Source organism: Lepisosteus platostomus, chromosome 10, assembly GCF_059453375.1.
Source record: "Lepisosteus platostomus isolate fLepPlt1 chromosome 10, fLepPlt1.hap1, whole genome shotgun sequence".
Lineage (NCBI taxonomy): Eukaryota > Metazoa > Chordata > Actinopteri > Semionotiformes > Lepisosteidae > Lepisosteus > Lepisosteus platostomus.
Window position 1 is genome coordinate 48,570,630 of NC_142620.1, and position 16,120 is coordinate 48,586,749.

At 33.8% G+C, this 16,120-nt stretch overlaps 1 protein-coding gene across 1 annotated transcript in view; it reads left to right on the forward strand.

Moving 5' to 3' along the window:
- The window catches only part of nalf2 (NALCN channel auxiliary factor 2), a 115,076-nt gene extending 99,437 nt beyond the window's left edge, over nucleotides 1-15,639 (forward strand). Inside the window, exons 2-3 of the mRNA XM_088596801.1 lie at nucleotides 8,150-8,321; nucleotides 12,707-15,639. Coding sequence (XP_088452927.1) covers nucleotides 8,150-8,321; nucleotides 12,707-13,014 — 480 coding nt within the window. The 3' untranslated portion in view covers nucleotides 13,015-15,639. The remainder of the gene's footprint in view (nucleotides 1-8,149; nucleotides 8,322-12,706) is intronic.
- Nucleotides 15,640-16,120: the final 481 nt, after the last annotated feature.

Below are 16,120 nucleotides of genomic sequence, written 5' to 3' on the forward strand. Positions count from 1 at the left end.
GCTAATTGGACTTCAGTAAAATTCATACAGTATGTTACGTTAGACGTAATAGTTCAGTTTATCCCACCCTGTTCTATCAAAATCGAGAAACGTGTAAAACAACCACAATCATTTTATTAGTTTGCTATATAAATTAATCCTTCAAAATGTTGTTTGCTATTGCCAAACAGTATACATGTTTGTTCAATTACTTTATTGCCTTGTATATGGTAAAGAAAAGTAACACACAGGATTAAACCCACTAACATTTTCCTAGAGTCAAAGTATACTTCCAAAAAAGTAACATTTATTTCAAAGGGCTTTTTAGAGCTTGTCTATCTGGTTGTCAAGGAATAAATGGAAAAACTTTGCTACTTAAAATGTAAAGTGTAAAGCTAAAAATATTCCCAGAGAAATAGGCAACAAGAAAAATATCTCAAATCTGAAATTAAAATTGTGTTTGACGGAATGACATATGTTTAGAGTTGACATCCAGGAATTATATTTCATTTCTAAAATATACAAAAAGTGTGAGATTGCAGTATTGTTGCTGCACTATGTAGGCAGTAAGAGTAGCCACTGCATGTGTCACTGCTACATGGAGGCTGAAAACAGACTGACTCCTGGAGTAGGCATTACAGCTCTTGTACCTCTTCCATCTCCGCTGCAGCAATCTCACAGACTGACAGGCATCAGCTGCGATGATCCAAGTCTTGACACCAATGTGACAAGTGCAGCTTATATCCTCTGGGATTTGAACATTGCCTCCTCTTGCTCCATAGCCCCACATGGCCTGTCCCCAGAAAGGAGAGAATTCTGTTACACCAATAGACCCTGTTACAGAGCCATGTCCTCCAAAACAAATCTGCACATAAAAATTTGCATCCAGATGGGTCTTGAATCAGACTGATGGTTGATTTAAAGAGTGCAAATGTTTATTCTCCAATGATAGAGTTATCAGTAAACCCATGAAGGCCAAGTGCTTGCTGCTCGAGCAATTACACTGCTGTGCATGACTGTATTTGTCAACAGCTAAATACCAACATGTAATGATTTCACATTAGTCACAGTTCATTCTGGACTAGACCAGGTGACATAGCATTGTGGAGTGTTGATTTACAGCAGGGGACAATTATGCAGCTATTTATGGAGTTATTAGTAAATGTGAATTAGCTATGTGAGATTTTTATTTCAATGGTAAGATGCACCTAGAGGTGTGATATCATGAAGACATCTTTAGAAAATCAGCCATTGACAAACATAGGCCTCCATTGTGGTAATCTGTGGAATTGCTCTGTAGCACAAAATCAAATCCTCTTTTTTTATTCTGCTTTCACAGTAGCTAAACTCTCACTAGAGCCAAAGTGAACTGTATTGATGTTGCCATTATTTTAATCACATATGATATTTCTATGCAGGGTCAGGGAAGCTTGTCAGTGCCTACCAGATTTCTAGCTTAAGTTTTTTCAAATGCTCCAGGCAATCCCTTTACCAATTAAAGATTATCGACTAGTACAAACCATTGCAAGCCCTTAGACATGGACGATTGCTGACTGGCTTGGTGAACTAGCTGATTTCTTTTCAAACAAGTCATACTCCTTGGTACAACAAATTAGTTGCACTAGCAGCACTTGTGTTGTTAAGCTCCCTGTTAAAGTGTAAATGCTGCCAGAAAATCACCAAAGGCTCCTTCTCACTATTTTTTCTTTTTATATCCATTATACCCCTACAACAGACTGGTGTCCCATTCAATGTGTTTTTCTGCATTGAATTCTGTGATTCCAGGATGGGATCCAGTCTGTCTCTGCTTTTACCAGGAATAATAATGAAGAAATGGATAGGATGGATAGATATGTATTATGCCAAGTAGAAGATATAATTGTTTAGTACAGTTACAGTCACAGAATAGTGATTTAGGCCTTTTTGGAGAGGTGCTTTTTGTGGTTTCTGAAATGAGAACTGACAAAAAAAAATGAATATGTATGCAAATATTTGATACCAAAGATCTAGAGAGATATGAAATTCCAGAAAAAAATGATGAAATTGCAGAATTACATATTTTAGATAGAAATGTAGCATATTAAAATATTAGGCTGTGATTTTAGCAGGCTGTTTTCTAAAAAAACACAGATAGATTAAAGAGGCATTTTTGGAATTGGTGATTAGATTGGAGTCTTTACATTACCTTCAAAATATTTCTATTTAGATTAAATGTTTCCAGTCTTAAGTGATTTTTTTATCATAAAAACATTGTACAAAGAATAAAATAGCAAGTTGAAATCCAATCATCAGTTCTAATCAAACCTATTATTTTATTATCAAGCTAAGATACAACATATTGTTTATTTTTTTGAATATATTTTTTGAAAAAAATAGTGGATATGCTCCCAGTTTTCTTCTTATTCCACTTTCTGGATTGCATTTCTAATCTTGAGATAATGACAATATGACCAAAAACAGCATTGTGAAAAAAGTAAAAATTACAACCTCCTTCTGTCCTCTTTAATTTGAGTAAAAAGGAAACTTTGACTATTGCATAACATAAAAAAAATCAAAAACACATGTCCATAAGTAACATCACTATGTGATAAAACACTCTTAAATTCAGTATATTATCTTAAGGACTTGAAGAAGTGTGGACAGCGTGCTAAAATACATGTGTAACACATTTTATTAATGGAGAAATGACATATTTATGACCTTGTATCTTAATCACAATGGCAAGAGATTGTTTCAAGTACTTTAGCAGTTATGTCATTGATAGAGTACATAACCAAATAAATTATCAGATGTGTTTGAAGCCCTGGTTGTGACCTAAGGTTTTTTTTTTCTTTTTTCACTTTGAGATCTTTTCAAAAATCACATTGTATTACAGCTGAAATTCTATTCAGATTTATTAACTTAACATCTCTGGTGTCCAACACTTACTTTCCTACAATTGCTGAATCAGAGATGCATTCCCTTTATCTTTTCTTTAGAAGTTGTCCTGCAGATTTTGAAATAATGTACAGTCCCAGCGAGATTCCCAGAGAATTATGGCAAGGCTCATACTGTATATCTAAGGCCAAGCTGGCTGAAGAAAGCACAGGGTTCAGCTTCTAATGTTATAGTCTTACACATATCTTCCAAAATTGTCTTATTCTGAGGTTAATAATATGGCGGACTATTCAGACTCAGCTTTTTTGCATAAATAGGAACCACACGTAATGTTGAATTGTATTGTTTGGATACATTCATGGAAAAAACAGCTTCCAGGGAAACCTATTAAATTCTATCCTGTAGTAATTAGAATTTGCTGCTTGCCTTGCTTTAGCAGTTCCAAAATAAAGCCAAGGTGTTATATATTTACATCAGTTTTTCAAATTGAAATTGCCCCCAATTTAGCATACATCTCTGGCTTAGGTTTCCATAATGTTTTTGCCAAGCAGATAAAAAGACCCCAGCAACATCTGCCCCTGAACTTCTTCTTCTTCAAAAAACCTGGAGTGTGTCCACGAAAAACAATCATCAAAGATAAATCAATTTTTCAAAGTGTAATGCTAAAAGATTATGAACACAGATGATAGTCCTGCTCTTCCCTTGTCAAAGCATAAAAGATCCCCTTCGAAGCTGAGAATTAATGCAAGATCGTCTTCTACAAAAAAGGAACTGTACCTTTGACATTGATGAGAATAAGCACTGCCTAAGTAATGCAGTTTAAAATTAAATTCAAAAGAAGGTAGTCTTGAGCTATGCTGACAAAGAGTGATTTCATAATCATTTAGACTTGACAGGTGAAATGGCACTGATTTCTGATAGAGGAAGACAGAAAAAAGACAAGATCTGTGGTCTGAATTTCGTTGTGAATAAAACTGCACAACGAATATGTCTTAATACAGCTCCACATTGATTATCTTTCTAAAAGCCACATAATATCTGAAGAGCTTTGAGACTTGTGTCCCCCCCATTAGTTCTTCAAAGGAGAATACTATTCTGCAGCACTAATCCAGATCAAAGTCGCTGCAGCATTTTAAAATAGTAAAAACGGTACAGGGGTCTCCAGTGGACCCATGATAGTCTTGTTCTGATTGATGTAGAATCGTGTAATATGCACTGTCATTTTTAACTTCAAAAGAGTGGCACATGTTGGAAATATATTTCTGAAAGTTGAAAGGGGTATCCTGTCTTGCCAGCTGAGAGGGGTTTTCTTTGTATTTCAATCTACTGGAAAAAAAAGTCTTACCTTTGCACTGGTAAAGTTTGCTGTCAAAGAAAGGTAATGAAGATACAAGAGGTGTTCATCTAATTGTGAGTACCTTTTGTTAAATTATGTCAAGAGAGATTTAAAAATCTAAATGTATTCAGTGCCGCACATTTTACAGATTACAATTAGTACAATCAATTTGCTTTTTTCTTCAGTAAAATGTTTTCTATGACCTTGACTGGTCTGGATTATGTCAGTGATGTTTTTTTTTGTTCCTTGTAACCTGCCAGCTACAAAGTTCTCCCTTTTGAAAACTATATCTTAATTTCCATAACACTGCAGTGACTTTATGGCTGTCTTATTAAAAGTTACAGTACCAAACCTTTAGTCTCCTCTTGTCACAAATGAGTACTTCTTGGGAATTTCCTTGGCTACAGCTCTTTCAGAGTGCTATGCCCCTTATAAGAAAGCAAATATAAAAGCCTCTTTCAGACACTTTACTTTCACTTAACTACAGTAAAATTTAAAAATCAGTTTAAAATCTCATTTCTTGCAGATTAAGGTTATAATGACTTTTTCATTGTATAGCCATTACTTCTAACCTGTAAATATATACACAAAGGGCTGTGCCATTAATTGATTTCTGTGTACACAGAATATGTGCTAACTTGTTATTTCTATGATACAGAACCCCATTTATCAGTTAATATATCAGTATTAGACTTTTATCACAGCAGTAATTTTAAATCGCCTAAAAAGTTTTAGGATAATTTTGAAAATGTTTGTGACACATCATGAAGCGGACATTTTTTTAAAGATGAGCTCTGAAAAACGATGACAGGACGCCTGCCAAAACACTGTTAAATAATGAAACAAACAAGAACATATTTCTTAAAAGCTTCATAAAAATATTAATATTGCATTTTTAAAGAAGTCTGTGTCCATCGAGGCAGAAATCATTAAGAGGGAGCTTTTTTTCTGCCTTTTTATTTATAAAAAGTAAAAATTTATACAGTAAAAAATATATTGTATTTCCATTGTTGTGATTTGGTTTTACATTACAACATACACTAAACTTCTGATAAAATGAAGACAATCCAAATACTTGTCTCAGCTCAATATAATGATGATTTAAAGAAAAGCTTCTGCACAGACCACTGCATTTACCAAATGTGATGGGATCTTATAAATGAACTTTCTCAATACTGAGAAGTAGTCAAATAAGAAGTGACAAAATCCATGAGAAACCTGCAACATCCTGTATGATTAATGCAGAGAACAAAGGCTGGAGAAATTGTGGTTCTCTTGAGGTTTTTTCAACCTTTTAACTTTAAGACACAAAGCTCTCATTTTTGCAATGTAAAGCTTTAAGAAACTCCGTTATAACTAAAGTTTAATTTTTGTTTGAATTATAACAAAAACTCTAACAATACTGTTTAGAACCGACTTTGATACTCTACAAAACCTTTCCAAAAAATGTTGAGATTTAGGTAACTCTTTGTATGCTTTATTTACATTTAAAGTAAAAATATTGTTCAGAAACTGAAAATATGTTCAGTTTTACAGTTCATCATGGTTTTAAAATGTTTTTTTTTATAATTCCCCAACAGTAACAAAAAATAGATTATGGTAATAAAATGATAATAGAAAACATACTTCTTGAGTTCTAGAGAACTATTATTAAAATCACACTGTGTCTGTTAACATGAAGGTGCATCAGCAAAGATGCCTATTTTTAACCAAGTGTCATCTACATTTGAAATGGGTGCATCCCTTCAGGTATATGTTTCTGTCTTCCCATTGATTCTCTACAAAATGATCTCTGACTTAAAGAACAAATTAGCATTATCTGGCTAACTACATCCAGTGTCAGCTGATGACATACCCAGACACTAGAAAGATGGATCTGAGTCTTGAAATATCAGGAAAGACATCCAGCAAAGCAGAGAGCACGTGATGATTGTCCTTATTGATGTAGATGCTCTTGTTTGTCTCTGTCGGTTTGAAAGAAAAACAATCTCTTTATGAACAGCTGACACCTCAGGCACCCTCTTGATCAAAATATCACCTCTTGAAAGAAAACTGGCACACAAAGAGATATACTCAGTTTCACATGTAATGTCTATTATTTTAGCTCACACAGAGAAGTCAAATGAAATACTTGCAAAATAAATATGTAAAGATTTTGTTTTTATGAATCTAAATAAACATCTGTGATTTCATAATAAAATCAATATGAAGGTTACATAAATTGAAAAGTCCTTTCTACATCTGAATAACATAATTTGAAAATAACACTGTCTTTTAGTTTGTCCAAGGTCAGAATCCCATCTTTGCTATTTAGATTGATATTAATCATAAGGAAATAATTAGTACTTTTTAATCTGGCTACAGGGTAATTGAAAAAAAAACATCTCACACTGCATTATTGTAATGTTTATTGATTTAACTGCTATTCAGCTATTTTATCAAGGAATATTTATATTCTGAAGTAGTTTTGGTTTTAATTGGAGGTTGATACATTTGAAGTTCAGCACTTGACATTTTATTCCTGTTTTACAGTTTGAAGTGGACATTTAGTATTTTTTAGGGATTAAGTTGTTAGCAGCTACTGTATAAGGAAGTTTACCACATACTACAAGGGAGCAGTCATGAATTCAGTGGATAAAGGTATACTGGGCAATATAGCTTACCATGGCTGCAGCTGTCTAAAGTCAAATAGTGGTTCTCTAGAAGCCTAAACAAAACTAGCTTGTATTTTAATTTTTCAGACCCTGGTATTGTAATCTAATGGTTATTGTACTGTGGGCCTCTCTGTAACTCTGGTTAAGTCCTATTATCATTAAAAATGTTCTTAGTAGTGTATCAGTATTTTCAATAATTGAAAGTCTGAAAGATGAAATATTATTTATGTTCAGTGATCAAATGGTGTGTTTCTCCACCTGTGTCAAACTGACTGAAACTGAAACTGACAATCCACTGAAAATTAATCAGATATCCAGTTTTCCAACAATTTGAATGAAGCCACAAATGTCAAATTTGGAATGGAAAACATACCACAATAGCTCCAATAATGTTACCAATAATGTACAGAAATAATTTGTATTTTGTATTTCAGATTTTGTTGTTACATGGACTTTCAAAATTGAATGCTCGTAGCAATATTACATTTTCTATAAAAGAATAGCCTGGACAGTTACCTTAGGAGGTTGTGAAACTCTTTTGTTCTTTTGATCTTGTTATTTGTGAACAAGGGATTAATTTGGCAATACATTGTGTTTTCTATTATTGAAACAAAACAAACAACTGCTACAGTAGGTGTTATCAAAACCATAACTTGTTACGCACCTTAAGAAAAGACTGTAACAGCTACAATAGTTGCCAAAAAGAAATCAGCATTTTTAAGCTTCAAAGGAAACATCATAATTTAAAGATCATAAAAATGGTGGTGAAAATACTTTAGCTTTTGCTGAAGTACAGTGAGTAAATCCATTATTTGCTAATAAACATGTATTTTAGCAGTGCAAGGAGACACTTAAAAAAAGCACTGCCAATGAAGTTTACTAAGTTCTATTTTTAGAGAGACAGAGGACTGATAAGATGATTTATAAATACAGTATCTTGTAGGAAATGCATGTAGGAACAGGATGTGTTTAGCTTATACAGTATAGTTCATATTTTTGTTCTATTCACTTATGGTATTGTAACCATAAACTAAACACATCCTTAACCTTGCATTACAAAACACAAACCTTAAACTTGCATTACAAAAACGTGTATGTCCATTAAAGGTAAACAAAATAACCTTTTTTTTTTTTCAAGAAACAGCTTTATATGCTGTAATGAGGAAAATACATACTCATGTTTTAAACGGAAACTTTCACTTGAGAGAGGTACATTTGAATTTTTATTTAAATTCACAAAAAAACAAGGTTTTTATTTATGTATGTGTTGAAGTCTTACAGTTTTTTTTTCTTTTTCTTACAGTCAGTCTACAAAGCCTGGTTATGCTCGGAATATTTTAACGCCACCCATAGTCAGTGCCACCACAGAATTCCCTGCAAGCAATACTGTCTGGAAGTCCAGACCAGGTGCCCATTTGTGTTACCAGACAATGATGACCTAGTCTATGGTGGATTATCAAGTTTCATCTGTACAGGTAAGTGATCTGTGTAAGTAGATGTTGCTTGCTTCTTTATATCATTAGGATATTTGGATGGTGAAGCAGCAGTGATAAACTAGGCCCCATAACATACACATTATCTTCCTGTAATCTGAACTCGTCAGATCTCAGATGCTAAGCAAGCCTAATCAATACTAGGATGGGAGATCTCCAAGGAAAACTAGATTACCTATGCCTTCAGACCAGAATTTTCAAACCGACCAAACCAATGCCCCAATGTGGTAACCAGGGATGATGTGTGGTAGGAGGCGCATCCTTCAGATGAGATGAAGTCCTTAATACTTGGTCTTTCTGTAACACTTTTGAAAAGAGTAGGATTGCTAATGCCAGTGTCCAGGCTAATTTCCACTCTGATAATCAAATTATGTATTCCTTAAGCTCACCCTTGATTAATGTGTTGAAGCAATTAGTTACTTCACCTATTCGGTTGTAGTGGGGGCCACTAGCAGATAGCAGATAATTACTGCTTTGTGTCACTTGGGTGGGTGCTGCACTTAAGTGGTTGATGAAGAGGGTACTCTCCTTATATGTAAAGTGTTTTAGGATCCTTTGAGATGAAAAGCTGTAAGTAAATGTCAAAAATATTAATCATTTACAGTAGATGATAGCATAAGCAGTGAATAAATTATAGAAAAAAATACTATTCTACTGTAAATACTTGAGAAATTATGTTCCTAAAAGCTGTATTTATTCTCTAAGTGATCACAACTTTTGAAATAAAAAGAGATTAAATACGAATGACATTGTTATACAGAATCAGCATTCAGCATTATTCAGAGTCCAGGAGAAAAAAGCACAATGGTTTAAAGGAGAAGAGTCCTACGGTGTAATTGTCTGTAAACTATATAACCTTGAGAAAGCTCCATTGTGTGCCTCTTTCAATTTCCTCAACATTTTCAGTTTACTGTCAAGATTCAAAAGCTTCTTTATAGCGAGGAAGATTTAATTCCCCACTGCAGGCACCTATATTATTACAGTAGCTTATTATCATTTCACAAACCTTTTGGCTAGTTACTTCATTTGACTCCAGCATTATGCTGTATCAATAATGTTTCTGCTTTCAATTATTGTGTCAGAGAGTTTTGCGAAAGGATTCATTTGAAATCTGTTGACCTAAAATATACTTCAAAGCAAAAGAAGGAGCTGACTGATGAGACTTTAAAAGGCAAACATACTACTTTTCAGAGCAATGAATATTTAGAAAATGGGGGTAGAAAGTTGCATTAGTTACACAACGGGAACATATTCACCATTCTCACATTCGTTTGGCTTTCTATAAAACCAAAACACAAACCTTTCTTCTTTGTACGAAGGAATATCTGGTAGAAGAATAAAATGAAATACTCTTTGTTCAGCCTCCCTTTCCCATGCTGTTCCTGTACAACCCTTACTGTTTAACATAATGATCTCACCTTCAGCGCTGCTTTTATTTTGCAGAATACACCATTCTGTCAGCAGAGAAGTGGCATGGTGGTTAGCACTGTTGCCTCACAGCTCCAGGGTCCTGGGTTTGACTCTGGCCTTTGGCACCTGTCTGTGTGGAGTTGGCATGTTCTCCCTGTGTTCGCCTGTGCTTTAACCAGGTGCTCTGGTTCCTGCCCATATCCCAAAAGCATGTAGTTTGGGTTTGATCGGCCATTCCAAATTGTGCCTCTCCACCTAGTTTGGAAGGTTTTTGGACTGGGCTCAGCAATTCATTATTGTCCTTTGAGCAAGGTAGCCTTGCTTTGGTGCATCTCTTCACTATAACCAATTCTGGTTAAGGGACTAGTTCTATAAAAAAAGTATAGAGTACTAAACAATTCTACAGTGTCAAAGTGTATTATTGTAGTAATGTAACATGGGTATACTTCCTTTACCTATGTAAAATTGCTCACTTAAGAGTCTTGCTCTTCCTGATAGATACTGAAATATTGATACATGCCTTATGATTACACCACTTTTAAGCCTTACTTCCTAGGTTTTAATTTAAGGTATTTCCAGAATTCTGCAGTTTGTGTGGTAACTACAAGTAATCAACACATAGCCCTTGTCCTCTGTTTATTGCATTAGCTCCTTTGAAACTTAGAAGATTTAAGGATTCTTACAGTGTATAAAGCTCAGAAAGAGCATGAGTATAATCCAGCTCTTAGTGTGAAATATTCTGATTCAGGTCTATTTTGACCAGGCCCCAACAGAACTTTCTCTTTTGCAGCACTATGTCTGTGGAACTCATCATTGAAATCAATCAGAGACTGTGTAACTCTCTACATTTTAAAGCACACTACAGCTCTTACAGTGCCCTCCAAAAGAACCAAGACAGTGAGGTCTAAATTGGGATTTTCACTTTCAACTGTAGCAGTCATTCTGTGTGAAAAAACATGACTCATGAGTAAAACTTCAAATGATTTTTTTTTGATAAATTAAAAAATTAATACTTCTGAACCTCATTATTTTGAAGGATCACAAGTACTTGGACAATTGACTGATGCCGGTTGACTTGTTTCTCTTGTTAGTTAGGTGTATGTTTAAAAACTATAATGTAATATGTAATTAGATATTCATACTAAAACCCTGAACATATAATCAGCCTCTCTTGGTTAAATTTCAGTGTTTGGAGTCTGTGGTCAAAATTCAAAATGTAAACCAAAGAACTTTACAGTAAAGAAAAGCTGGCTAATTTGAAGCAGAAAATAAAACAGTTTAGAATTCTAACACAGAAATTGGCTGTGATCACAAAAACAATATTTCTTCATTCTAAAGTAAAATTACAGTTCTGACCCACTGTCCATTTACATCTTTTAACTAAAGCTTTTAATGGTTAATTGAGTTATTATTATTATTATTATTTATTATTATTATTATTGGCTTCAGGTTTAGTTTAATCCAATCATTATAAACTGCTACATTCAAGTTTTTCTTTTCTGCTTTTGAGATGAGTATTAAGCTGCACTACATATAGGATGATTTGTACAATTTCTTCTTACCTTTTTCATGAAAACAATAGATATGGGGTCAAGTTACTGGAATAATGTGTCCGACAGCAAGTTTTACCTTTCTTGAAAGAGGGGAGGGAGACTAATTAAAGTTAATCTTTTCATTCCTTATATCTTCCTTCCTCACTGTTATCTATTTACAGTACAAGGCTAAGCACTCACTGAAAAGCACAGCCAGAAAACTTTTTTTATTACTCCAGGAGCATTATGAAAAAAAGGCATCTTGGCTGTATTTTTTGGGACCTCCACAATGGATTCCTAGCAACCAGCCTTTATTTTTTATATTGGAAAAGTGTTAAAGCAGTTTGTATGTGCGCAATTTGATTTTTTTGAAGAACTACTTCCAGCTACATAATTTAATTATATTACAATATATTTATTATTACTATTGCCGATAGTGTTAAAGGTGAAGCGGGTTATGAATTGTGTCTTTTAAAATGTAAAATGTCTTTAAAATGTGTTTATAGAAGAAGTCCAAACATTTAACCTCACTCATAAAACATCTTGTATTTTTTCATTGCTTCAGTATGTCCAACCTAACCTTAATCACAACATTTTTTTTTCTTTTACTGTTTCCATATGTTTTGAGTGAATGCACGTAATATTTGATTCTGTGTAGAAAAAAGCACTTCTTATAGTACAACAGAAATAATATAACTCTTCCTTTTTGTAGGCACAAATTACTTTTTAAACAGATAATTAACCAGCATTTGGAAGGTGTTATTTTTTATTTTCTAGAAACAGTAATAGATTGTGATTTTTCTACTTTATGTTTTTTAACAAACTAAAAAAATACATCAAATTATATGAAACATTCCCTTTGTGGTGTGCACTAAAGAAATAAAAATAAACTGTGTATCCTTTACACCTGTTCTAAGTGTTTCCAGAGTCCAGAGTTTCAAAATATATCAGTATTCACACAGTGAACCTAAAAATCAGTGTAATATTAAATATGAAGCTCAAAATCCCCAAGTCATGAGAAATCTGAGGGCTCCTTTCATGTTATGCACTAGCATAGGGAAAGTATCTGGTGGGGTACGCAGAAAGAGGTTGAGATGTAGGAGATTTTAATCACTTTCATTTCACACAAATAAATACTAAATGTAAAATCTAATTCATGTTTGACTTTTAGGCAACATTATTTTTTTTATCTGTATGCTAAATTATTTTTCTGTAATCATGATTTTTTTCACTTTTTTTGTTTACTGAGAGACATTGCTAATGTTTTTAATAAGCATTTCTTTAGAACCCCTTCCCCTCCTTGTAATCCATACTTGTTCAGGTAATTCACCTCAGGTAAGACAACTGCGCATTACAAAAGCTTGCCTTCACAAGCGCACTTTCTGCATGGTACATTTTAACTCATTTCTCTTGTCTGTACGATAGGGCTACTAGAAAACCATTTAACCAATGCAGAACCAGAATGTTGTGATGTCAGATGGAGCTCCTGTGATCCATCGGTGGATGGTGTCTGCAATGCGTCTACCAAATTCATGGACTCCACCACGTCTCACCATCGGTCTTCTCTACCTGTGTCGGCAGCCTCTCGGTTGTGCAACAGCAGACTCAAACTGTGTGTGCTGGTCCTCATCCTGCTGCACACCGTCGTCACTTTTTCTACTATACAGAACAATGGCGGACTCAGCCTGGAGGCCCTAACGGCCATGGAGGACAGCTCGACAAGAGAAGAGTGAGGTCCCCCCACCCCCGACCCCCAACGCCAGCAAAATAGGAATTGCTGTAAAAATGAGGAAATGTTCTTTTGAAAATGAGGTACACAGTGGTCCTATACAGAAAAGGAGTTCAGATAACAGGGTCAGAAAGGCGCAGTTTCTGGTGTGCACCCTGACCATTTTTCTTCTTGAAAAAAGGTAAATGGGGAAACAGATCCCTGGGAAGGGTTTGATACAAGTAGCCTTTTTCATCACTCCACTCTGTACAGTGGTTACATACCAGAGCAGAAGTAGAGAGAGCCCTTTTTAATAAAAAAAATAAAATAAAAAATTCAGAGATGAAGCCCAAACGTGCTGATGTTTTTCAGTGGCCACCTGTTGCTACTGAATTATTTTGAGTAGAACATTCATAAAGTACTTCACCTAATCTGCCACATACCTGATAAAAAGGCCAGCAAAATGCTCATTTAGCGTGAACAAAGAGTGATTAATTGTGGGTGTTTGTTAACCAAAACTTTAGGAATTATTGAAAGACTGAATCTGGGAAACAGGTGCTTGAGCATATTGTCTTTGGTATCAAAATACCAAAATGCAAAAAAATAAAGAAACAAAATGTTAAAGAACACAATTTGCTGTATCAAACCAGACACGTTTTGTAGTTAGACACTAAGTAGACCATTATATGTGTGTATCATGGCAAATGTGGTTCAGTAGCACAAGATAATGAATTTAACCTAACAGCTGGGAACAGAACACCTTTAGTAATGCGTTGTTATACAGAATATGATTTTTACTTTCAGTTTTTAAATTAGTTATAGAGGCCATGGTGTTGTTTTCATCTTATTTAATGTGTTCTGCACTTCTTTTAAGGAAAATCCCCAGTCAAATGTGTGTTTGCCCAACTTTTGCAAGTACTAAATGGTTTATACACACCTTTAATAACAGGGACTTAATTTAATCATTTAAATGGAAAATACAGGTACTGTAGGTGGTAGCTATGGTATGGTATGCTTTATAAAAACATACAGTATAACCAGTGCAAGCTGAAGGTGTTTAACAGATAATTATTGACTCAAACCAGCAGCTACGTTTAAGCAAAGGGACCTGATTTACATTGCTTTAGAACATCTTTCAACATGGCAAGAAATTATCTGTGATATTCATGTAAAATAATCCACATTGCAAAAGAAAGTTTGAATAGACCTGTACTATACAAGTTCCAAGTTTCTTCTTACATGAGAGTATGTGCAGTTTTTTTTGTCAAGTAATAAATTACCCCCAGAGTCTTACTGTAAGTCTATATGCTGAATTTACCTTGAGAAACTGAATTGGACTGGTGCCTTGGTATCCAGCTGGCAGAGATCATTTCACAGTTTGGATACCCTTGAAAAGGTTAAAATATGGACAAAAAAGATTCATCTTGATTTCTCTTTTCTATATCAAGGCCATCTGTTTTTAAGGTGTGGTACTGCTATTGTTGAAGACTTTGCAAGCTAAAATATGTTAAAATAAATCATTTGCACATGTTTCAGCTTGTTCAGGATTACATTTTTCTTCACTGTTTTTCTTTCCTTGGTGTGATTGATGAATTTTCTTTTTTAAAAACATCTTTCTTCTTGGTTTAGTTCAGTTAAAAATCATAAGAAATAATGTTCCCTTGGATTCAAAAGACAGACATATGCATTGATTGATAGAAAACATAAACCCAAAACATTATGTCTTCCAAAAGTACCAATTAATACACAGTGAACCAATTGGATGCAAAGGGTATCAAAGAAGAATTGTCTATATAAACGTTAAAGATAAAAACAGTTATGTTTGTGTCCATAGCTAAGCTACTGTGTTGTTTTACATAAGCTTCTTATTTTTCAGCTTAAATGCTTATATTTTATTATTTATGACAAAGATTAAAAACATGAAATAACTAGTGTTATGGTACGAATAATCTCCATTACAAAAAAATATAAAAGTTATACTTTAATGTTAAATTATTTAAATTCAGTAACCATTACAGAGAGAATGGATCAAAATGTCTTCGTGAGAATCATAAATTGTTTTGAGCATTTTGAAGTTTACGCCCAGATACCATATGCATCAAAGCATCTAAACCGCAACAGTTGAAGCAAAATTGATTTAATTATGTGTTAGTTTCTGTATGTAGTTGTATTCTGTAGTTCTGTATTAGAACATAATATCATTTATAATTTCAATCACCTTGAACACTTACAAATTCTGTGGTATGTTTGAAAACCATTTTGAAACAGGCATCTTTTATTGTTTTGTGAACTGATAAATTGCAAGAATTGATTATTGCTTTTATGAATGCAGCACACTTAAGGAAAATTCCTATATCGAAATGTTATTCTAAATTACTACCATTTTTGACTGGCTACAAAACTAGATTACCATTATTCTACCTTATTTGAATAATTCTCTGGTTTAATCTTACTTTTGAGTATTGTAAAGAAATAAAATTTATATTTATTCCATATATGGTAAACATATGGAGCCATACATAACTATCATTACTTTCCTCAGAAGTCTTTTAATTTAAAGAACTTTTAATGATAGAAAGTATTACACTATGAAAGATTTTTGGGGTATTTTTTTAAAAACTTTTCCATGAGCTTTTCTGTCACTAAACTATAATTATAAAAGTTCGTATTTGCTCATAATAATAGAATGTGAGCTCATCATGAATTGTATTGCAATAACTGTTAGCCTGCATCTGGCAACACAAGAAAATGCACTCATACTAGTAAACAGTAAAAGTGGTTTTATTTTTCAGCAACAAACTACAGATTGATGTTGGTACCAACCTGTTCTGACTTAAAGAAGGTAATTAAAGTCCACATTACAAATACGACTATAGGAAACACTTGTTTTGTGATGTGTAATCATCATGATGATATAAAAATGAAATATGAAAAGAATTCCCATCCTTTATATTTTAAAAGAACAATGATTTTAAGAATAGGAAGATAAGGGATATTTTTTAAGATGAGAGAATTTTTAAAACAAAACTCATGCACATGCACACTGGCATATACTGTACAGTACGTAACTACACAAGTGCATAAAGGTCAGAGGTATTTTATATATCTTACAAAGGCTGCTTGTATTCACA